We start from the raw sequence: 23,135 nt of genomic DNA on the forward strand, positions 1-23,135 counted from the left end.
TAAAACACAGCCAACCCTACGCATAAGCTGCACATCCATTGACATGATCACAGATGTTGGTTCAACGCTAGGAGTAAAGCTTAGTTTATACCCTACGTACATAACTGCAAGTAGCTAGCTATGCATAATGTGCGAGCGTGTGACGCAAGATCGCCATGTTGCGTTGCTAGGGTATAAGTTATAAAAGTAAGCACCTGCTGGGTGTCCACAAGTGGCAATTAAATAATAATCTGATGTTCTGTGGTCAGAGGTCAGAGGTGATGGACAGACCTGCTGCACACAGCCAATGTTACTTATGGACAGTTAAATGTGGTGGATGCTTATTTGTCCAATTTCACATGTACAGGTGTGTATAACCACACAAGTGCAAATTGGAAATGTGTTTTTTACTAATCCCAACCCACTCACCCTCAGGAGGGTCACAGCCAGGACCTGCCATTATTATCACGACCCTGGCGCAATTAGAGGTAACTGCCTTGCGCATGTGATGTCTTCTCACCTTCGCGCAGGTATTCCAACTAGCGACCTTTTGATTGCTGGCCCAACGCTCCAACAACTAGGCTACCTTCTACAGGGTTACAGGTTTGTGGTCATGTGTAAATTGATGCAGATGAATAGAGGCAAAGCAAAGACATTTGTATCAAACATTTATTATTTCAGTGTCTTAACAGTAGAAAGGCTTTTCTACAATGACCAGATTCAATAAATAACTTGTTAACATTGCTTGGGAACATGTCAGTTACCATGTCACCCAGAACCACCCAACCCCTTGCCCTAGAGAACCCCTTTTCAAACTGCTTGAGAACAGCAGCGAGCCTCGAATCCAGGCTGACTATACCTCCGCCACACAGCGAAGAGAACATCTCACTTCTAAACAATATTTCAGAAGTCTTTCCAGCAGATTCATCATGGTTGCATTTCCTCTCACCATTTAAGTCCAATGAGTCCAATATGTACATCTGTGCCGCTACCAGAGAGACGAGGGGCAATAGAACAGAAAGCAGAGAGTTGCTCATGTAGGCTGTGGAGACCCTCAAGACAGCCTTACAACTCATCCTTTTCATCCTGATCTCCCTCTGCCTCTCCCTCAGTAGGGGGACCACCTGCACTTCCGTAAAGCTTGCTGATGATGGGCTGCACCACCTCTTCCAGCTCCTTCTTCTTGGCCTGGAAGTCCTCCAACTCAGCATCTTGGTGAGACTCCATCCACTCAATCTTCTCCTCTACTGCTTTCTCTATGGTTTCCTTGTCCTCGGGAGAGAGCTTGCCGCCCAGCTTCTCCTTGTCACCGATCTGATTCTTGAGCGAGTAGGCGTAGCTTTCAAACTCATTGCGGGCATCGATGCGCTCCTTCAACTTCTTGTCCTCATCGGCAAAGCGCTCTGCGTCATTGACCATCCGCTCAATGTCCTCAGGCGTCAGACGATTCTGGTCATTGGTGATGGTAATCTTGTTCTTGTTGCCCGTTCCCTTGTCCTCGGCTGTGACGCGCAAGATGCCATTGACGTCAATCTCGAAGGTGACCTCGATCTGGGGCACACCCCGGGGTGCGGGGGGGATGCCAGTCAGGTCGAAGGTTCCCAGCAGGTGGTTGTCTTTGGTCAGGGGACGCTCACCTGGAGAAAGAAGAGGGAAGTAGAAAATTAGAACCAGAGCCAAAGTTGTATAAAAATGCCACGCAATCGTTAGTGGATGTAGCTACAATGGGCAGTGATGAATCAAAGGCGCTTACCCTCATGAACTTTGATTGTGACGGTGGGCTGGTTGTCAGAGGCAGTGGAGAAGATCTGGGACTTCTTGGTTGGCACCACAGTGTTTCTGGGGATCAGCTTGGTCATGACTCCTCCCACAGTCTCAATACCCAGGGTCAGGGGGCACACATCCAGAAGAACAATGTCACCTGGTAGACAGTAAACCATTAGTTGTGATAGAAAATGTAGCTGCTATAATATACAGTGGGGCAAAATAGTATTTAGTCAGCCACCAATTGTGCAAGTTCTCCCACTTAAAAAGATGAGGCCTGTAATTTTCATCATAGGTACACTTCAACTATGACAGACAAAATGAGAATTTATGAATTTATTTGCAAATTATGGTGGAAAATAAGTATTTGGTCACCTACAAACAAGCAAGATTTCTGGCTCTCACAGACCTGTAACTTCCTCTTTAAGAGGCGCCTCTGTCCTCCACTCGTTACCTGTATTAATGGCACCTGTTTGAACTTGTTATCAGTATAAAAGACACCTGTCCACAACCTCAAACAGTCACACTCCAAACTCCACTATGGCCAAGACCAAAGAGCTGTCAAAGGACACCAGAAACAAAATTGTAGACCTGCACCAGGCTGGGAAGACTGAATCTGCAATAGGTAAGCAGCTTGGTTTGAAGAAATCAACTGTGGGAGCAATTATTAGGAAATGGAAGACATACAAGACCACTGATAATCTCCCTCGATCTGGGGCTCCACGCAAGATCTCACCCCGTGGGGTCAAAATGATCACAAGAACAGTGAGCAAAAATCCCAGAACCACACGGGGGGACCTAGTGAATGACCTGCAGAGAGCTGGGACCAAAGTAACAAAGCCTACCATCAGTAACACACTACGCCGCCATGGACTCAAATCCTGCAGTGCCAGACGTGTCCCCCTGCTTAAGCCAGTACATGTCCAGGCCCATCTGAGGTTTGCTAGAGAGCATTTGGATGATCCAGAAGATTGGGAGAATGTCATATGAAACCAAAATATAACTTTTTGGTAAAAACTCAACTCGTCGTGTTTGGAGGACAAAGAATGCTGAGTTGCATCCAAAGAACACCATACCTACTGTGAAGCATGGGGGTGGAAACATCATGCTTTGGGGCTGTTTTTCTGCAAAGGGACCAGGACGACTGATCCGTGTAAAGGAAAGAATGGGGCCATGTATCGTGAGATTGAGTGAAAACCTCCTTCCATCAGCAAGGGCATTGAAGATGAAACGTGGCTGGGTCTTTCAGCATGACAATGATCCCAAACACACCGCCCAGGCAACGAAGGAGTGGCTTCGTAAGAAGCATTTCAAGGTCCTGGAGTGGCCTAGCCAGTCTCCAGATCTCAACCCCATAGAAAATCTTTGGAGGGAGTTGAAAGTCCGTGTTGCCCAGCAACAGCCCCAAAACATCACTGCTCTAGAGGAGATCTGCATGGAGGAATGGGCCAAAATACCAGCAACAGTGTGTGAACCTTGTGAAGACTTACAGAAAACGTTTGACCTCTGTCATTGCCAACAAAGGGTATATAACAAAGTATTGAGAAACTTTTGTTATTGACAATACTTATTTTCCACCATAATTTGCAAATAAATTCATAAAAAATCCTACAATGTGATTTTCTGGATTTTTTTCTCTCATTTTGTCTGTCATGGTTGAAGTGTACCTATGATGAAAATTACAGGCCTCTCTCATCTTTTTAAGTGGGAGAACTTGCACAATTGGTGGCTGACTAAATACTTTTTTGCCCCACTGTACATAATTGGACCTGCATCTAGCCTACATTTCCTTAGGTAAAAATAAATGAAATGTGAAGATACCTCTGTCTAAACTGAGCAGTGTATGAAGTGGATGGCGTTAGCACATTGACCAAGACCCACCTGTGTCCTCCTCTCCAGACAACACTCCAGCCTGCACGGCAGCGCCGTAGGCCACAGCCTCGTCAGGGTTAATGCCCCTGGAGGGCTCCTTGCCATTGAAAAACTCCTTCACCAGCTGCTGGACCTTGGGGATACGAGTGGAGCCGCCCACCAGGACGATCTCGTCAATGTCGGTCTTCTTCAGGTCAGAGTCCTCCATCACCTTCTGCACAGGCTTCATGGTGGAACGGAACAGGTCCTGAAAGACAAAATGGCAAATTAATGAGGTTCAATTAAGTGGAACATGAATGTGATCATTTGAGTTGGATATTCCAATATCAGTGGGCCAGCAGTGTCTTGACTGTTGTATGTGATGTCACTATGAGGACCAACTCACCATGTTGAGCTCCTCAAACTTTGCACGGGTCAGGGTCTCTGAGAAGTCCTCTCCATCGAAGAAGGACTCGATCTCAATGCGGGCCTGGTGCTGGGCAGACAGACCTCTCTTGGCCTTCTCCACCTCACGACGCAGCTTCTGCACAGCACGGTTATCCTTGCGCACGTCCTTGCCGGTCTTCTTCTTGTACAGCTTGATGAAGTGCTCCATAACACGCTGGTCAAAGTCCTCTCCTCCCAGGTGGGTGTCTCCATTGGTGGCCACCACCTCAAACACACCATTGTCGATGGTCAGGAGAGACACGTCAAAGGTACCGCCACCCAGGTCGAACACCAGGATGTTCTTCTCACCGTCCTTCTTGTCCAGGCCGTAGGCGATAGCCGCTGCGGTTCTGGAATAGACAGGGGAACAGATGTTAAAATGGTCTTGGCAAATATTGAGTGATTTAAAGAAATATTGGACTAGTCAGTGTAATGTTAATTCAGTTCCTGCATTGTGAAGATGATACACTTACGGCTCGTTGATGATCCTCATGACATTTAGGCCAGCGATGACTCCAGCATCCTTGGTGGCCTGACGCTGGGCATCATTGAAGTAGGCGGGTACAGTGACCACAGCATGTGTGACCTTCTTTCCCAGGTAAGCCTCAGCAGTTTCCTTCATCTTGGTGAGAACCATGGCAGAGATCTCCTCTGGAGCAAAGGTCTTCAGCTGACCTCCACCGATGTCCACCTGAATATGGGGCTTGCTCTTCTTCTCGATAACCTAGTGGATTAAAGTAGCTACTGTTAAGCATCTCCTCTAAAAACAATCTGCACTACTTCAGCATAGTTACATGCTGAATAAGTAGTAATTTATTTGCATAGTTACAGTGTTCAGGCTATTGGGCAGGAGTGTGTTTGTTAGACTCACCTTGAAGGGGAAGTACTTGATGTCATGCTGCACAGCGGAATCGGTCCAGGCGCGGCCAATCAGTCTCTTTGCGTCAAAGACTGTGTTTTCAGGGTTGGAGGTGAGCTGGTTCTTGGCTGCGTCACCGATCAGACGCTCCCCCTCAGCGGTGAAGGCCACATACGATGGGGTGATGCGGTTTCCCTGGTCATTTGCAATGATCTCAACACGGCCATTCTTGAACACACCAACACTGGAAAAGGATAAGAGTATGGATGAGAAATAAGAATGGAAAGTATCAACCACCTCACTTCAAGAAATGATAGTCATTTAGCCAAATGATTGAGCATATGAGACTAAAGATTATTTTGCCATTCATTACTAAATTAATGCTTACCAGGAATAGGTGGTCCCCAAGTCAATTCCAACCACTGTCCCAAAGCTTTCCCTCTTGTCGTCGTCATCGGCAAACACACTGCCGGTGACCAGCAGAACTACACACAGAAGCCTCATCTCTATTCTGTGTGTTCACGCAACTCTTTGAAGTTCTGGGAATTAAAAAGGTCAAGACACCATTAATATTACTCAGTACACTGTGTAGACCTGTAATTCTTATATAGCTGACGGAATGAGTCCATTTGGAACTCTGGTGTAGTCACGACCGTGCATGCTGTAGTGTGTCAAATTAGACATCGAAGACTCCCAGGGCAGCACATATGTGGGTGGAGCCCAAGAAAGCCGGTAATTTTTTATTTTACCAGGTAAATTGACTGAACACATTCTCACTTACAGCAACGGCCTGGGGAATAGTTACAGAGGAGAGGAGCCCAAATGAATGAAAACGCAAAAAAAAAGCTAAAATACAAACTCGATTTACCAAAAAGGTAAAGTTAGTTAAAAACTAACGAGTGGTTAACGTTAAATAACGTTAACTGCATGATCAATTTGAGACACAGCGTGCACGGCTAACGTTAGCTGATTAATACTTTTCAACCACGCTAGTTGACGACTGACAGAAGCATATTGAACAGGTAAAGTACTTTAACACTCCATGTTTATCTATAAGGTTAACTAAAATACACCCCACTCCATTTAATTTCTGGATAACATGTTAAGTAACTAGCTAACGTTAGTTGACCACCAAGAATGTAGCCAAAAACAGGCTCCCGGACACTTTTTTTTTTTTTATAAGTCTTCATTCTTAGCCAAAAAGTTTAACTTACATACCTTCACAAAGAAACTCGATGGCGTCTTCTTTTGGGGTTTATCTCAATGGAAAGTATTTGCTTTACAGATTACGTTATTCAAATATGTCTACTTTATGATTGTGAGTCGGTAAAATTACGTTCAATGGAAGGTGCTCTCCGTTTATAAGCTGTCACTTCTTACCCAACGTGGAGGCTTCCCATTGGTCAGACAGCAGTTCGTTGGAAGGCGTTCATTGGCAGCACCAGGCATGCTGGCCTCTGCTGATTTGCACACGTTTGGTCAAGTAAACGTCATGATTCTTGCTTTACTGTACGATGCTGATAGGCTACCTGTCAATGTGTCAAACCCCAATTATGTGAATGCCGGTGTCGTACATTGAAATGTAGTTGGTGCATTGAAATGTCTGTCTTTTGGGGTGCATTTTCCAATTTCAGGACCACTGTAATCTAGTGTCTACTACAATACAGTAGGCCCAAGCCTAATAATATATGTGTAGGGGAAGTAGTGAACTGAAACTAGTTCCACGTTGTGAATTGTAAAACATTATGGTAAAGCAGTGGTAATGTAATACATGATAATTACCATGTTATTACAATAGAAGTGGTGACTAACCATTCTGAGCAAAAGCTACATGATCTGACTGTAGCTGTGTAAAAAAAGTCAGTGAGTAAGCCATAGAAGGTATAAAGGAGTAAGCCTAAGGTAATCAAAGTTAGTTGTTACATCAGGTAAATTGTACGTTAGTTACATCAGCTTAATTGCAAGTGTGTGGACAGGAATTACCACAATAGCAAGGCTTTACTCATAGCCTCTAACCCCTAATATGTTGCAATGGTTTGCATAACATGAGAAATACTCTGAAGTAGATGTACGCTCTTGTGAGAATGGTTATATCTTTCCTGGAAAGTTATTGTTATTGTTACATCAGGTGTTAGATCATTGTACATTAGTTACACCATGGGGATATTAATGTGTAATCTTTATTTAACTAGGCATGTCAGTTAAGAAAAAAATCTTATTTACAATGACGGCCTACCCCGGCCAAATTCGGACGACCTGGGCCAATTGTGCGCCGCCCTATGGGACTTCCAATCACAGCTGGTTGTGATACAGCCTGGATTCGAACCAGGGTGTCTGTTGTGAGGACTCTAGCACTGAGATGAAGTGGCTTAGACCGCTGCACCACTCTTGAGCCCCACAATATTTTAAAGATATATCCTAACTCCATATGTTGCAATAGTTTTTGCATGAGAAATAGTCAGATTTATGCCCACCAGTATATTTGCTGTTTTGAAAATAAATATTTTGCTTTGTGGCTGTCTTTCTGCAACATCAATGCACGCACACATTCTATATTAATTATTTTGTGATGTACTTTTGTTTATGATGATCAGACATGGGACTGTAATATGTGTTGTTATTATTGTTATATTGTCACTGGATTCTTCCAACCAACAGCTTCAATGGGTCAAGGAGTAAGCTAGTGCCAGGCCAGGGGCCTGTTGCACAAAAGTAGAATTAAGACATCCGGGATAAATGACTCAGCTGAGCTCAATGAAGCCAAAACATGTGCGTCCAGGCTTAATTGGTTGCACAAAGACCAAGCCAGGATGAGCAGACACGGATTCATTAAGCCAGGTGAAACCAATCCTGGATAGGTGCGCGCTCACGGCTCACTCAAATAGACCCCGCCACAGATCACAGATTAACTGATTTACCATGGCAACTAGAGCCGCGTACTTTTCCCCGTCGGAAGCACAAATCCTCATGGAGGCATACGAGGAGGTAAAATATATAATTAAGAAGAAAGGCAACACCGCCACAGTGATAAAGCAAAGAGAAAAAGCGTGGCAAAGTATTGCAGACCGCCTGAATGCGTAAGTAGTGCACAATTACACACTCACCGCTCCGCTGAAACATCACAATTACAATTCAAATATTTAATTCACATCTCCAAAAATGCAGTTGTACTGTAATTATGAAACGGTTAAATTTTTAATTGAAATGCACTGCAGATATGAGTGAAATTGTGTAAAGTAACTCCATCACACTGTATAAAGCTATGATAAATTTTTTGATATTTTTACTGAAAACAAGACAAAAATACCAAGTAATTTTTTGCAGTGTGACTCCATTAAATGTGTGTGTGTGTGTGTGTGTGTGTGTGTAGATTAAACATGAACGGGCCAAAACGGACATGGCAGCAGGTCAAAATCAAATACAAGAACATTCTGCAGAATGGTATGGTCCCTGACTAATATTTAACAAAGCACAAGCATATATTGTACCCAGAAGGTGCCTGCTCACACATTGTCTGTACTGTTTTAGCAGTGAAAAAGAATACCCACAGACAAGGCACGGGTGGTGGGTCACCAAAGGCTGACCTTACCCCAGCAGAGGACATGGCCTTGGAGCTAAATAAAGGCAGGCCCGTCTTAGAGGGGATCCCTGGGGGGAAAGAGACGAGCATAGGTTCCTCCCAAGATGCCACCCGCTTCATTCAAGGTATGTCCTTCCATCTCTACATGGGATACAACCACATTCATATTGAATCAATTTGGACTGTCTGACTTTGGTTTACCTATTGCCTTGCAGTGTCTGGCAGCACTGTGTTCCTGTTAGAGCCACCAGCACAAGCACCAGACGATGCTGATCCAGTGAGTACTCCATCAAAGGCATACTGTAGGCCTGGCATGTCTTGTCTACTAGCTTCAATATGAATCCGATTAAATGTGATAGGGTGAAGGCCCCAGTGCAGCAGCAACAGCACATGATGGAGACGATGATGAGGAGGAGACCATCTCTCTGGATTCCAGAAGGCATGAGGTATCATGTTAAGACTGTGAAAGTACTATTTACTCTACAATGGTGAGGAGTCCTCATCAAAATCAAAAAATCTAATTTCTTTTACAGGACCCAGATGCTATACAGTGGGAAAACCAGCCTGGCAACATAGTGCGTATTAATAAAAGGACACCACATCCTGCCAAATTCCAGCTGCGCTAATTGTATTGTGTTCACAGAGCTCACAAGCTATCAGAAAGTTGTATGGCAACCACCTCCGGCGCCAAATAGAACTGGCAGACATAGACATTCAGTACAAGAAGAAAAAGATGGAAAATCTTGCACTGGAGTCCGAAATAAAAAAGAGGACAATTAGGAAACTGGACCTTGAAATAAAAAAACTTGAGAGGGAGGTGAGATATGCCTTCAATGTACACTGTATGCTAACTGTAACACAAATGTATTAATCATTATTTTTCTTTCCTCCCCCAGCTCCAAGAAGATGACACAGCTCAAAATAAAAATTTGGTATATTCTCGTAAAGTCAAGTGAGCCATGACATATGAGCTCTTATTGTGAGCACACAGGACGGTGGCATCTTTCTAAGGTTTTTTTTATTTTCCCAGCAATCAGTACAACCAAGTCATCGTTATAAGGCATCGCCCTCTTTTGCCCACCCCCCCAGCACCAGGTGTGGCCACTAGCCTATATGAAGGCCCAAAATTGTGTGTTCCTTTCTGCTCTGACAATGGCATGCCCATTCGTGCGAGATGTGGTGGATGAAGAAGCACTTGTGCTGAGGAGAGCCTTCAGGCGAGAAAGGGTCTTCAGGGACCGGTTGGACCCACTGGCCTTCCCTGATGACCATCTATATGAAAGATACAGGTTTTCTGCAGATGGCATCAGGTATCTATGCAGACTACTGGGTCCCAGGATTAAGCACCGCACTGCACGGAGCCATGCACTGAGTGTGGAGCAAATGGTTTGTGTGGCCTTGCGCTTTTTTGCTAGTGGAGCCTTCCTGTACTCAGTGGGGGATGCAGAACAGCTGAACAAGGCCACAATTTGCCGCACAATAAGGAGTGTGTGTCTGGCTATCAAAGCATTAGCAGATGTCTTCATCTCCTTCCCTGGCCACAGAAGACTCTGTGACATCAAAGAGGAGTTCTATAGGATTGCAGGTAAGAGGATCTACAAATTACAGGACAACTGTTAACACATAGTAGGATACTCATTACTTTGTGTGACAGGTTTCCCCAATGTCATTGGTGCAGTGGACTGCACACACATAAGGATAAAAGCCCCCTCAGGTGCCCATGAGGCCGATTTTGTGAATAGGAAATCCTTTCACAGCATTAATGTTCAGGTGAACATAACTTTTTGATATTGTCCATTGACGAACACTCTGCATTGCCAGTGATGTGCATTGATTGGTGTAATATTCCTCATCTTATGATTTCAGATGGTCTGCAATGCTGACTGTGTGATCAGCAATGTTGTGGCAAAATGGCCTGGCTCAGTCCATGACTCCAGAATCTTTCGGGCCTCTGAAATCTATCAGTGCCTATCACAAGGTAAGCCACACAACCCCTATTTATAACCATCATGGCTGTGTCAAGAATATCACTGTGTTTATGAGGTAGTAATGATGAGATTTTGTGTTGACAGGTGAATTCTCTGGTGTGTTGCTGGGAGACAGGGGGTATGGCTGCCAGCCTTTTCTCCTGACACCTTTCACAGACCCCCAGGAAGCACAGCAGGCCTACAACCATGCCCATGCCAGGACCAGGGCCAGAGTTGAAATGACCTTTGGCCTCCTGAAGGCACGCTTTCACTGCCTTCACAAATTAAGGGTCAGCCCTGTTAGGGCATGTGATATTACTGTGGCTTGTGCTGTCCTCCACAATGTGGCCTGCCTGAGGAAGGAGAGGGCCCCCAGAGTGCCACCAGCCATGGACTGGGACAATCCGGCAATCTTCCCTGATGACGACAGTGGTCGGCTGCTGAGGGACCAATATGTGTTGAATTATTTTAGTTAGTATGTGTGCTTTCAATTTTGGTTAAATATGTCCTGCGGTGGCAGAGGAATTTGGGTTTTTTTGGGTTCGTTTTTTGACGAATTTGGCCTCTTATGATGTTTGTGCGGTATACTGTGTGTAATACAAGGCTGCAGGGAGGCTACTGCATCCATTCATTTGTCTGTTCAGTTGATGTGTATGGATTTGTCCTGCATTTATTTTAGTGTGCAGACATGCAGGGTGTGTTATATACAGACCTTTGAATGTGTATGTATCATTTTGTATAATATGCTTGGATTCTGTGCTTTCCATCTTGTAGAGTCACTGTGACTTCAGTTTCGAAAGGAGCTGATGGTTTACCTGCTTTGTTTTGTCCTTATTCAATAAAGGAACATAATGTTACACATTGTGTTTTTATATTCATATGGAATGTGTATTTGTTTATATGACAGAGTACTAGGGCCACACTGAAGAAAAAGGATAAAGTCATAAATTTATGAGGCTGGTTCTTTCTGCAGAAAAGCTACATATTGTTTTTACAGTTTTGATACTTATGACAATGTGATACTTAATATTCTGGCACATCAGCATGTCTTTGTTTATGAAACCATACTGAAGTACAATTTCACGAAATGCCCCACATCTGTCATTTTAACAACTGTCCTCCTTTAAAACAACTGGTTACAATATTATGACTTGTGTTTTTTTCCCCTCTGTGGCCCTAATATTCTATCATTTTATATATAGCCTTATAGTCTATGGGAAACTGTAAATTATCTAATGATAGCAACATCATCTAAAAATCATTTTTTATCCAAAATCATTGAAATTAATGATCACAAACGTTTAAATAATAACAGTGGGTCTAGTTATATGTGATAACAATGTATAGTGAGCAGTGAAATAACTATTGGTTTCCATTTGTGGTGACTGCTGACTGACATTAGGGATGAGATTAAATAGATCCTGGAATTTAGCCTGGTCTGGAGCAGGCTAGCTCCACAGAATAAATCTCCATGGTAATTTATACCATAACATATCCTCCTGCCCCCTATCCATCTTTAGTGCAACCGGATTACGGATCAATTGAGCCAGGATCACCAAGATATCCTGGCTTAATCCCTTATCCTAGTTTTGTGCAACAGGCCCCAGCTCAGTGAATAGAACAAAAATAGTTACAAATGTACCAGCTCACTAGCCCAAAGGCCGGCAGTTGGCGATACTGAGTCGAAGATGAAACGACTCAATATCGCCATCTGCCGGTCGAAGATGAAACTACTCAATATCGCCATCTGCCGGCTTTAGGAATATCACTTCGTGAATTTTCATGGGTGATACAGTACAACATTGGTGATAACTGACTGAGCTAAACTAATCCACATGTGATTTAAGATGAAACAATGTGCCATGTTTCTGTGTGCCATGTTTCTGTATCTGTTCAGAAAAAGATGATCATATCTGATAAAAATGTAACCCCTGAAGTGTATATGAACGTAACCAGAGGTGGGTCGGCTCCACTGAAGTATCAGAACTGTGGGCTGCTGTTATGATTTGCCTTCCTGTTTTACCCTGAATGCCTCGTGGCATTAACCAATCAGATGACTGTTTGCACAGAAGCGCGGGAGCTGGAGAAGGAAGTTGCTAGCTCAGCTCAGTCAGTTGTTATTTGCATCCAAGTTTGGTCGCCAACGATTTTAGTTTGTTTTGTCAATATGTTCTGCTACACGCTGTGTAAACAACCGTTACAATCTGATTAACATTAGCTATCTTCTGCTGTGTTGCAACGAATCAGATGACGTCTAGCTAACGTTATCAACACAAGACAGCTAGCTAGCTTGCTAGGCTAGTTTGTGTTCTTTTGATAACGGTAGACCGGTATCATATACTTTTTTTATTAGAGTCTTACGTTTATCCAGGAGCGTCTTTGTATGTCAGGTGAGGAGGGGTCTTTGGTCAAGTGATGATGTCCACGTATGATGATTCTGCGAGTGTTTCATCACTGGGAAAAGCAGACGACTTGCATCAACAAGGTTTTCCATCTTGCAATCAGCCTGCAATAAAGACAAGTGAAAGTGTCATAGCAATGTTTTAGCCTATTTCTGATGTTCTCGTCATTGCTAGTAACTAGATTAACACACAATAGTGTATATCGCCTACTTTTTAGCTGTCGAGTCAATACTTTTTGTTTTGGTAATTTGAGAAGTATGGTAGTGTCATCCTGGAGGTAGCATACATCAAACCATAATCATTATGCATGTTTTCACCTGTAACAACTTTGTATTTCAGTCCTTGCCTCATTCCCACTGTGTCAGCTGACAGAAGAAGACCTGACCCAGCATCCTCTATTCTGCAAGCTCCTGGCAACGCTGTCACAGCATGTGGACCGCACTGGCCTTACTGTCACACTGAAGAGAGAGCTGGAGAAGGTACTACACAGACACACACACAACTTATCATCAATAAATGATCCAAACCTTAGTATATCAAGACATATTGTAAGAATTAAACAAGTGGCCTCCCGAGTGGTGCAGTGGTCTAAGACACTGCGCCGTAGTGCTAGCTGTGCCACTAGAGATTCTGGGTTCGAATCCTGGCTCTGTCGCAGCCGGCCGTGACCGGGAGACTCATGGGGCGGGGCACAATTGGCCCAGCGTCGTCCGGGTTAGGGGAGGGTTTGGCCGGCGGGGATGTCCTTGTCCCATCGCGCATTAGCGACTCAAATCAAATCAAAGTTTATTTGTCACGTGTGCCCGAATACAACAGGTGTTTCACCTTACAGTGAAATGCTTACTTACAGGCTCTAACCAATTGTGTGTGTGTGTGTGTGTGTGTGTGTGTGTGTGTGTGTGTGTGTGTGTGTGTGTGTGTGTGTGTGTGTGTGTGTGTGTGTGTGTGTGTGTGTGCGATTATAGCATCCTTGAAAGCTCACATTATGTTTTGTGTGTGTGTAGGTAAAGAAATAAAACAACAGTAAAAATACATTTGAAAATAAGAGTAGCAAGGCTATATACAGACACCGGTTAGTCAGGCTTATTGAGGTAGTATGTACATGTAGGTATGGCTAAAGTGACTATGCATATATGATGAACAGAGAGTAGCAGTAGCGTAAAAGGAGGGGTTGGCGGGAGGTGGGACACAATGCAGATAGCCCAGTTAGCCAATGTGCGGGAGCACTGGTTGGTCGGGCCAATTGAGGTAGTATGTACAAGTAGGTATGGTTAAAGTGACTATGCATATAAGATAAACAGAGAGTAGCAGTAGCGTAAAAGAAGGGGTTGGCGGGAGGTGGGCATTGTGTCAAGAAGCAGTGCAGCTTGGTTGGGTTGTGTTTCGAGAGAACGCACGGCTCTCGACCTTCGCCTCCCGATTCCGTACGGGAGTTGCAGCGATGAGACAAGACTAACTACCAATTGGATACCAAGAAATTGGGGAGAAAAAGGGGTAAAAGTAATGAAAAAATTATAATAATATTTAAACAAGTGCTTGGCTCAGGCTCACATTTAAACATGTTGGTACATCCAAAAGCATTAAATTCTCCATCTCATAATAATACAATTGCATTTCTATTACTGTGAGAAATTAGACTTGTGTTATTACACTGTACTGGAGTGTTGTCATTTGAGCTGCCATAGTCATGGTTGCTATTTAAGACCATGTTTTGGACTTGGGACTACTCTGTGAGGGTGCGTGTTGTGGGAATGGCTTTAAATGGCTGAGATTGTTGTTTTAATCCAGGCTGAGAGGGACCTGCAGACACAGAGGCTTAGCTGGCTGTGCTCAGAGAGCATGTACAGGCTACTGCAGGAGATGATCCAGGAGCACTGTGTCAGAAAGCATCACTCCACTGTGGCCCCAGAGGACGACACGGTACAATACAGAACAATACTCTTTGCTCAATTGACTCAGCTATACAGAACTCTAGTCTGCTCTATTCTTGTTGCATGTCTAGCAGAGCAGCACACAGTACACTTACTGTAGCAGCAGTAGTAGTATGATCCCTTTAGCTTACACCCATTAATGCAAAATGATATACAGTGCATCCGGAAACTATTCAGACCCCTTCACTTTTTCCACATTTTGTTACATTACAGCCTCATTCTAAAATTGATTAAATTGTTGTTTTTTTCATCAATCTACACACAATACCGCATAATGTCGAAGCGAAAACAGGTTTAGGGAAAAAAAAACTGAAATATCACATTTACATAGGTATTCAGACCCTTGACATCGAGTCTTCTTGGGTATGACGCTACAAGTTTGGCCCACCTGTATTTGGGGAGTTTCTCTGCAGATCCTCATAAGCTCTGTCAGGTTGGATGGGGAGCTTTGCTGCACAGCTATTTTCAGGTTTCTCCAGAGATGTTCAATTGGGTTCAAGTACGGGGTCTGGCTGGGCCACTCAATGACATTGAGACTTGTCCCAAAGCCACTCCTGCGTTGTCTTGGCTGTGTGCTTAGGGTCGTTGTCCTGTTGGAAGGGTTATCTTCGCCACAGTCTCAGAAATACCTTAGAATAAACTCAAAATTGAGCTCAGGGCATCCTGTGTCCATTGATCATCCTTGAGATGTTTCTACAACTTGATTGGAGTCCACCTGTGGTCAATTCAATTGATTGGACATGATTTGGAAAGGCTCACACCTGTCTATATAAGGTCCCACAGTTGCCAGTGCATGTCAGAGCAAAAACCAAGGCATGTGGTCAAAGGAATTATCCGTAGAGCTCCGAGACAGGATTGTGTTGAGGCACAGCTCTGGGAAAGGGTAACCAAAACATTTCTGCAGCATTGAAGGCCCCCAAGAACACATTGGCCTCCATCATTCTTAAATGGAAGAAGTTTGGAACCACCAAGACTCTTCCTAGAGCTGGCCGCTTGGCCAAACTGAGCAATCGGGGGCGAAGGGCCTTGGTCAGGGAGGTGATCAAGAACCTGATGGTCACTCTGACAAGAGTTGTAGAGCTCCTCTGTGGAGATGGGAGAACCTTCCAGAAGGAAAACCATCTCTGCAGCACTCCGCCAATCAGGCATTTACGGTAGAATGGCCAGATCGAAAACACTCCTCAGTAAAAGGCACAGCCCACTTGGAGTTTCCCAAAAGGTACCTAAAGGATTCTCAGACCATGAGAAACAAAATTCTCTGGTCTGATGAAACCAAGATTGAACTCTTTGGCCTGAATGCCAAGCATCACATCTGGAGGAAACCTGACACCATCCCTATGGAGGTGCTAGCATCATGCTGTGGGGATGTTTTTCAGTGGCAGGGACTGGGAGATGAGTCAGGATCGAAGGAAATATGTACTGAGCAAAGTACGGAGAGGTCCTTGATGAAAACCTGCTTCAGAGCACTCAGAACCTCAGACTGGGGCGATGGTTCACCTTCCAACAGGACAACGACTCTAAGCACACAGCCAAGACAACGCAGAAGTGGCTTCGGGACAAGTCTCAATGTCCTTGAGTGGCCCAGCCAGAGCCCAGATTTGAACCCGATCGAACATCTCTGGAGAAACCTGAAAATAGCTATGCAGCGCTACTCCCCATCCAACCTGACAGAGCTTGAGAGGATCTGCAGAGAGGAATGGGAGAAACTCCCCAAATACAGGTGTGCTAAGCTTGTAGCGTCCTACCCAAGAAGACTTAAAGCTGTTATCGCCGCTCAAGGTTCTTCAACAAAGTGCTGAGTAAAGGGCCTGAATACTTATGTAAATGTGATATTTCAGTTTATTGTAAATACATTTGCAAAAATGTCTAAACCTGTTTTTGATGTGTCAATATGGAGTATTGTGTGTAGATTGATGAGGGGGGGAAACAATTTAATCCATTTTAGAATAAGGCTGTAATGTAACAATGTGGAAATGTCAAGGGGTCTGAATACTTTCCGAATGCACTGTAACTAAGATGTTCATTATTGAAGTAGTTTAACCACCCATTGTGACTTTGATTTCCCGGAATGTTACTTTTGTTGAAATTGATCATTCATAGTACTGTATAATCTTAGAATAAACCTAATTCTGGTTTTCCCCTGGTAGTTCTATGAGACTGTGGAGCAGTGTTTGGTGGTAGCCCAGTGTGTCAGGCAGCTGGACCCGAGTGCCACCGCCAGCCAGGACCAGCCTCCTGTTCTAGGGCTGAGTGCACAACAGGTGCTCGAGCTGATGCCACAAGAGCAGGTAGGTACTCTTTGTCCATGAGCCTGATACTTCAAATCTATTCAAAATCATTTATTACATTTCTATAGCGCTTTCATAGAATCTAAAAGCGGTTCAAGAGAAGAAGAAAAAACAAGCAATATATCATGAAATGTCAACCAATAGAGGCCAAGCCTTTGAAAGCTGCATCCTCCGAAGATGGAGAGGGACAGTTAATGGCTCGAGCCGAGACAGCTAGTCAGAGGATGGTAGATGTACTAGCAAGCGCATTGTGTTTTTTTTTTTTTCTTTCAAGGTATTATCTAATAATTCCCATCCACCTGCAACAAGTAATCTCAGATGTGCGAGTGCTTTTCATATTTAGGTACACTATCACACACACACACTGCTTCTCTACAGCTCTGGTAACTGCTCTCACTCCCACACAAACTTAACTTGTTTTATGAACTATTTTCTTGGAATGATTCATGTTTCTCTAAACAGGATGTATGGAAAATGAAACAGCGACTGCCTAGAGAACTAGAAAAGCATCTGAAGAAGAAATGTTTCAGCGTCCTCTCCTACTATCAGCCTGAATGGGGTAAAGATACAGCAGATTTTTACCAAAACGGTGACATGTAGCCTATATATACAGTGGGCTCCAAAATTACTGGCACCCCTGACTGGCAATGCACAAACAATACTTTAAAAAAATATATAAACAATATAATTATATAGAGAGACTCAAATTACCAATGTGAGAAATACTGTACTTGATAAATGTGTCAATGGAACCAACCAAAATTATTTAATACAAAATACATTTCACCAAAATCAAGGTTTCATAATTATTGCACTCCTCATTTAGTACTTAGTGCAACCACCTCTGGCAAGAATAACAGGATGAGGTCTTTTCCTGTAATGTTTGACAAGGTTAAGGAACATATTTGGAGGGATTTTGGACCATTCCTCTATGCAGATCCTTTCAAGATCCTTCACATTCTTGGGTTTGCGCTTATCAACTGCCCTCTTCAACTCAGCCCATAGGTTTTCGATTGGATTGAGGTCCGGCGACTGAGATGGCCATGGCAGAACATTGATTTTGTCACAGAACCATTTCTGTGTGGATCTTGAGGTATGTTTTGGGTCATTGTCTTGTTGGAAAGTCCACCTACAGCCAAGTCCCAGCCTTCTGGCAGAGGCAACCAGATTGTCAGCCAAAATTGCATGATACTTGGTGGAATTCATTACGCCATCAATCTTAACCACTGCCCCTGGACCTCTGGAATTAAAACAACCCCAAAACATCACTGACCCACCACCATATTTCACTGTGGGTATGTGGTGCCTCCTTGTATGCATCTCTGTTTCGACGCCAAACATGCCGATGCTGTCTCTGACTGACCAGAACACCTTCTTCCAGTCATAATTTAAGTGACGTTTGGCAAAGTGCTTGCATCTGTGTCTTTGGGTCAGAAAGGGTTTTCTTCTGGCAACCCTTCCAAAAAGCCTGTGGTTGTGAAGGTGGCGTCTGATGGTGATTTTTGAAACCTGGTGACCCCAAGACGCCACCAAGGCCTGCAATGCTTTCACAGTGATTCTTGGGGATTTTGTTGCTTTTTTCACCATCCTCCCTATCCTTGGGGGCAAAATGCATTTGCGTCCTCTACCCGTGAGGTTTAACTGTTCCATATCTTTAGAGTTTTTTAATAATTGCTCTGACAGTGCTCAGTGGTATATTCAATCGTTTGTGGATCTTGTAGCCATTACCGGATTTATGAAGGTATACGACCATCTGTCTCTTTTAAACTGCCAGTTCTTTTGTTTTCTTCATGGTGTTGGATGACAAAGGGATATTGCATGTGTGTTACCTCATTTTTATACCCTAGTGAAAAAGGAAGTGATATAATGCCTCAATATAGTTCCTTAAGACTTAGATAAACATAAATAAGTGGAATTTAATTCCTGGTTTAATTTTGCTAGATGTTATTTACAATAATCTTTAATGGTGCCATTAATTGTGAATCCATGATTTGGAAGACATTGATTTTTAATTAAATCAATAAATGATTTTGGTGGGTTCCATTGAAACATTAATAAAGTATTTCTCACATGTTGGTATTTTGAGTTTCTCTATAATTATATTGTTTATTTTTTAAATATTGTTTGTGCATTGCCAGTCAGGGGTGCCAGTAATTTTGGAGCCCACTGTATATATAGGATCTTACTTCTGACTGTGTGTGAGTGTCTTACTATGTAATGGACACTGACAGGCATTAGCAAATGTGGCAGTATTTATTTAGCTTTATGGCATAATGTGGCAGTTTTTGGCTTTATGGCATAGCAGCTCACCTGTGTGAATTGTGAAACATAACACTCCTCTTCTTTCTTGGACAGAGGATGAGAGTGAAGGGCTGAAGAACATGAAGCTGTCTCGCTTGTCTGGCCTCCTGGAGAGAGAAAGGAAAAGAGCAGAGAGTCTGAAGGAGAAGAGCCGTGAGAGTGCCTCCCTGCTGCAAAGGCAGACTCACTGCTACCTCTCTGTAAGAGACGCTCACCACATGGTTAGATGTATTAGTCTCACATGTTGTGATCTTCACTCACGATCAACGTATTCTCTCTCAAGGAGCTGTTAGGGTGCATCCAGATTCTCCAGTCCCTGATCCTGGACCACAGGCTGAAAGCCCAGAAAGAGCTGGACAGGAAAAAGATTGATTACTTTGAGGCCAAATGTGAGATCATCATGCAAAAGATCAGGTGCGATAGTCCCCCCTGTGTTCATGCCTACTGTACAATGGGATCCTTCAAATGCAATTCACCGTGTTAGGAATTCGTTTTTCATGCATGTCAATCAGTAATGTTCAGTTTTCATATATATTTTACATTTCCTTAACGATCTGTCTTCACAACAGAGCTGAGATGTTGGAAATTCAGCTAGATACCTACACAGCAGACACAATATCTGCCCATAAAAAAATAAGGTGAGTCAAATGCTTCCACTGCCCAGCAACTAAATACGTCATTATCATATCAACCACTATAGGGGATCTCAACATCAGAGGGGTATACTACAAAGCAGGATCAAGGAGTTAGCTTCTGTCTTTTCTAGCATGGCCACATATACTGAACAAAAATTTAAACGCAACATGTAAAGTGCTGGTCCCATGTTTAAAGATCCCAGAAATGTTCCATACTCACAAAAAGCTTGTTAGCCTGTTACTGAGCATTTCTCCTTTGCCAAGATAATCCATCCACCTAACAAGTGTGGCATAGCAAGAAGCTTATTAAACAGCATGATCATTACACAGGTGCACCTTGTGCTGGAGATAATGAAAGCCCACTCTAAAATGTGCAGTTTTGTCACACAACACAATGCCACAGATCAAATGAAATTTATTGGTCACATACACGTGTTCAGCAGATGTTATTGCGGGTGTAGGGAAATGCTTGTGTCTCAAGTTGACGGAGTGTGCAATTGGCATACTGAATGCAGGAATGTCCACCAAAGCTGTTGCCAGAGAATTGAATGTTCATTTCTCTACCATAAGCTGCCTCTAACGTAGTTTTAGATAATTTGGCAGAATGTCCAACCAGCTTAACAACCGCAGACAACATGTAACCACGCCAGCCCAGGACCTCCACATCCGGCTTCTTCACCTGCGGGATCGTCTGAGATCATCCACCCGGACAGCTGATGAAACTGTGGGTTTGTTTAACCAAGAATTTCTGCACAAACAGTAAGAACTGTCTCAGGGAAGCTCATCTGCATGCTCGTCGTCCTCACCAGGATCTTGACCTGACTTCAGTTCGGTGTCGTAACCGACTTCAGTGGACAAATGTTTACCTTTGATGGCCACTGGCATGCAAGTGTGCTCTTCACAGATGAATCCTGGTTTCAACTGTACTGGGCAGATGGCAGCCAGCGTGTATGGCGTTGTGTGGGTGAGCGGTTTGTTAATGTCAATGTGAACAGAGTGCCCCATGGTGGCGTGGGGTTATGTTATGGGCATGCATTAGCTACGGACAATGAACGCAATTGCATTTGATCTACGGCAATTTTAATGCACAGAGATACCATGATGAGATCCTGAGGCCCTTGTCGTGCCATTCATCTGTCGCCATCACCTCATGTTTCAGCATGATAATGCACGGCCTATGTCACAAGGATCTGTAAACAATTCCTGGAACCTGAAAATGTCCCAGTTCTTTCATGGCCATTCAGCATGTTTGGGATGCTTTGGATGGGTGTGTACGACAGTATGTTCGAGTTCCCGCCAATATCCAGAAACTTCACACAACCATTGAAGAGTGAGACAACAGGCAACAATCAACAGCCTGATCAACTCCACGTGAAGGAGATATGTTGCGCTGCATGAGGCAAGTGGTGGTCATATCAGATACAGACTGATTTTCTGATCCACGCCCACACTTTTTAAAAACCTATCTGTGACCAACAGATGCATATCTGTATTCTCAGTCATGTGAAATCCATAGATTGGAGCCTAATGAATTTTTCAATTGACTGATTTCCTTGTATGAACTGTAACTCAGTAAAATCTTGAAATTGTTGCATTTGATATTTTTGTTCATTGTACCTGCCTGCCTCTCTCATTCAGTCCTTGTTCTTGTGTGTCTTCATTGCAGGGAGAAGCTGGAAACGGAGCTGAATGCCTCCCAGTTAGAGAAGCAGTCTGTGGAGTGCAAACTGTCGTCCTTTGAGATATTTGGCAAGGAATTTGAGGCTCTAGCTGAGGAATATTCCAGACTGCGTCAGGAGATTGACACCAAGAGTTGGGCTCTGAAGGAATTCTCTCAGCACACGGACTAACTCGGAATTGACATCCGACAGTTCTGTTTCAGAAAAACACAGTTGAGTCTTGTCCAGATGTTTTCAAGAGAATTCTCTTCTCTACCTGGTGTTGTCTTGATTGTTGTTCATTTTAATAATCCCACTCTGATATAACATAACAGTAAATTCATAATCCTACATTTTCATGTAATTGTTGGCATTTCCTGCCTAAGTTTGCCCACTTTGCTAATGAAGTAATCATTAAAATAATTGGCAACATAATTGTTTTGTGATGAATAAACCATTTGATTTGATGAAATAAGGAGATGAATTTGTCTTTCTGCCCATAATTTAACTTAAAGTACTCAAATGTTAATCTTGGCTTCATGATACAGTTTCTTCTACTTTTTGTTGAGTTTGGTCACATAATTTCTCAATTTGCAGTAAGTCAACCAATCAGATGTGCAGATGGATTTATTAGCCACTCCTTTTGCTCCATCTTTCAACCATACAATTTTTCAATTGCTCATCAATCCATGGAACATTAACAGTTCTTACAGGTGCATGTTATCTATAATTGGAAGAAGCAATTTAATAAATTCATCAAGTGCAGCATCTGGATGTTTGTTATTAATCACAACAAATATTTTTAACAATCCACATGAGTCACAGCAAAAATATTTTGTATGATCTCATATACAATATTTTAGGCCCAGCTTTTGGAGCTTTGGCTATCCTAGATTTAGCCACTATTTTGTGTTCACTGCATCCAATGCTTACGGATACAGCTTTAGTACAACATTCTACAGTATTAGCAAAAATGTGATCAATACATGTGGATGATCTTGTTCCTGTAGTGTTTGTAAACACCCTGGTAGATTGTTTTATAACCTTAACCAGATTACAGGCACTGGTTACAGTGAGAAGCTTCTCTTGATCAGACAGCTTGATGAAAACCAGTCAATATTCAGGTCCCCAAGAAAGTAGACCTCTACATCACATACACTATCAAGCGTTTCACACACATTGAGATACTGCCTATAGGCTGGATCATGTTGTATTCCCGGGTGGCGCAGTGGTCTAGGGCCACTGCGCCACCAGAGTCTCTGGGTTCGCGCCCAGGCTCTCCGTGGGGCGACGCACAATTGGCATAGTGTCGTCCGGGTTAGGGAGGGTTTGGCCGGTAGGGATATCCTTGTATGTAAAAATAAATATGTAATAAAATGTATGCACTCTACTGTAAGTCGCTCTGGATAAGAGCGTCTGCTCTTGGCCGGTAGGGATATCCTTGTCTCAGTATGTAAAAATGTAATAAAATGT

At 43.4% G+C, this 23,135-nt stretch overlaps 3 protein-coding genes across 7 annotated transcripts; 2 read left to right on the forward strand and 1 right to left on the reverse strand.

The window, feature by feature from the left end:
- Positions 1 to 630: 630 nt before the first annotated feature.
- Positions 631 to 6,332, reverse strand: LOC139543515 (endoplasmic reticulum chaperone BiP-like). Its single transcript, XM_071349654.1, has 8 exons — positions 6,119 to 6,332; positions 5,289 to 5,439; positions 4,913 to 5,144; positions 4,515 to 4,765; positions 4,001 to 4,391; positions 3,625 to 3,862; positions 1,733 to 1,900; positions 631 to 1,616 (listed from the first exon to the last, which is right to left on the reverse strand). Exons 2-8 carry the CDS (start codon positions 5,402 to 5,404, stop codon positions 1,045 to 1,047), a joined length of 1,968 nt encoding a protein of 655 aa, XP_071205755.1. The 5' UTR covers positions 5,405 to 5,439; positions 6,119 to 6,332; the 3' UTR covers positions 631 to 1,044.
- haus4 (HAUS augmin-like complex, subunit 4) lies at positions 5,696 to 22,134 on the forward strand. 3 transcript variants are annotated; one of them, XM_071349658.1, is made up of 9 exons: positions 5,696 to 5,922; positions 13,189 to 13,328; positions 14,638 to 14,769; positions 16,928 to 17,068; positions 17,531 to 17,627; positions 19,424 to 19,569; positions 19,653 to 19,783; positions 19,939 to 20,007; positions 21,671 to 22,134. In XM_071349658.1, the coding sequence occupies exons 3-9, from the start codon at positions 14,689 to 14,691 to the stop codon at positions 21,852 to 21,854; spliced, it is 849 nt and encodes a 282-aa protein (XP_071205759.1). In that variant the 5' UTR covers positions 5,696 to 5,922; positions 13,189 to 13,328; positions 14,638 to 14,688; the 3' UTR covers positions 21,855 to 22,134. The 3 variants fall into 3 exon arrangements, with proteins under 3 accessions (XP_071205759.1, XP_071205756.1, XP_071205758.1); XM_071349655.1 differs by lacking the exon at positions 5,696 to 5,922 and adding an exon at positions 12,422 to 12,932; XM_071349657.1 differs by lacking the exon at positions 5,696 to 5,922 and adding an exon at positions 12,424 to 12,837.
- LOC139543518 (putative nuclease HARBI1) lies at positions 6,460 to 11,325 on the forward strand. 3 transcript variants are annotated; one of them, XM_071349660.1, is made up of 11 exons: positions 6,460 to 7,977; positions 8,271 to 8,341; positions 8,429 to 8,605; positions 8,696 to 8,757; positions 8,840 to 8,926; positions 9,014 to 9,055; positions 9,124 to 9,297; positions 9,377 to 10,065; positions 10,135 to 10,250; positions 10,347 to 10,458; positions 10,553 to 11,325. In XM_071349660.1, the coding sequence occupies exons 8-11, from the start codon at positions 9,594 to 9,596 to the stop codon at positions 10,921 to 10,923; spliced, it is 1,071 nt and encodes a 356-aa protein (XP_071205761.1). In that variant the 5' UTR covers positions 6,460 to 7,977; positions 8,271 to 8,341; positions 8,429 to 8,605; positions 8,696 to 8,757; positions 8,840 to 8,926; positions 9,014 to 9,055; positions 9,124 to 9,297; positions 9,377 to 9,593; the 3' UTR covers positions 10,924 to 11,325. The 3 variants fall into 3 exon arrangements, with proteins under 3 accessions (XP_071205761.1, XP_071205760.1, XP_071205762.1); XM_071349659.1 differs by having other exon boundaries at positions 9,014 to 9,297; XM_071349661.1 differs by lacking the exon at positions 10,135 to 10,250.
- Positions 22,135 to 23,135: the final 1,001 nt, after the last annotated feature.

This window comes from Salvelinus alpinus, chromosome 18 (assembly GCF_045679555.1).
Source record: "Salvelinus alpinus chromosome 18, SLU_Salpinus.1, whole genome shotgun sequence".
In the NCBI taxonomy this organism is placed as follows: Eukaryota; Metazoa; Chordata; class Actinopteri; order Salmoniformes; family Salmonidae; genus Salvelinus; species Salvelinus alpinus.

Coding starts and splice junctions, on each gene's coding strand:
- LOC139543515 (XM_071349654.1), bottom strand. CDS start 5,404: ATGAGGCTTCTGTGTGTAGTTCTGCTGGTCACCGGCAGTGTGTTTGCC. Junction 1,901..3,624: donor GTCTGGAGAGGAGGACACAG/GTGGGTCTTGGT, acceptor ACTGTCTACCAG/GTGACATTGTTCTTCTGGAT. Junction 1,617..1,732: donor CACAATCAAAGTTCATGAGG/GTAAGCGCCTTT, acceptor TTCTTTCTCCAG/GTGAGCGTCCCCTGACCAAA.
- LOC139543518 (XM_071349659.1), top strand. CDS start 9,594: ATGAAGGCCCAAAATTGTGTGTTCCTTTCTGCTCTGACAATGGCATGC. Junction 10,251..10,346: donor TTCACAGCATTAATGTTCAG/GTGAACATAACT, acceptor TTATGATTTCAG/ATGGTCTGCAATGCTGACTG. Junction 10,459..10,552: donor CTATCAGTGCCTATCACAAG/GTAAGCCACACA, acceptor TTGTGTTGACAG/GTGAATTCTCTGGTGTGTTG.
- haus4 (XM_071349655.1), top strand. CDS start 12,863: ATGATGTCCACGTATGATGATTCTGCGAGTGTTTCATCACTGGGAAAA. Junction 17,069..17,530: donor AGCTGATGCCACAAGAGCAG/GTAGGTACTCTT, acceptor TTCTCTAAACAG/GATGTATGGAAAATGAAACA. Junction 19,784..19,938: donor ATCATCATGCAAAAGATCAG/GTGCGATAGTCC, acceptor TCTTCACAACAG/AGCTGAGATGTTGGAAATTC.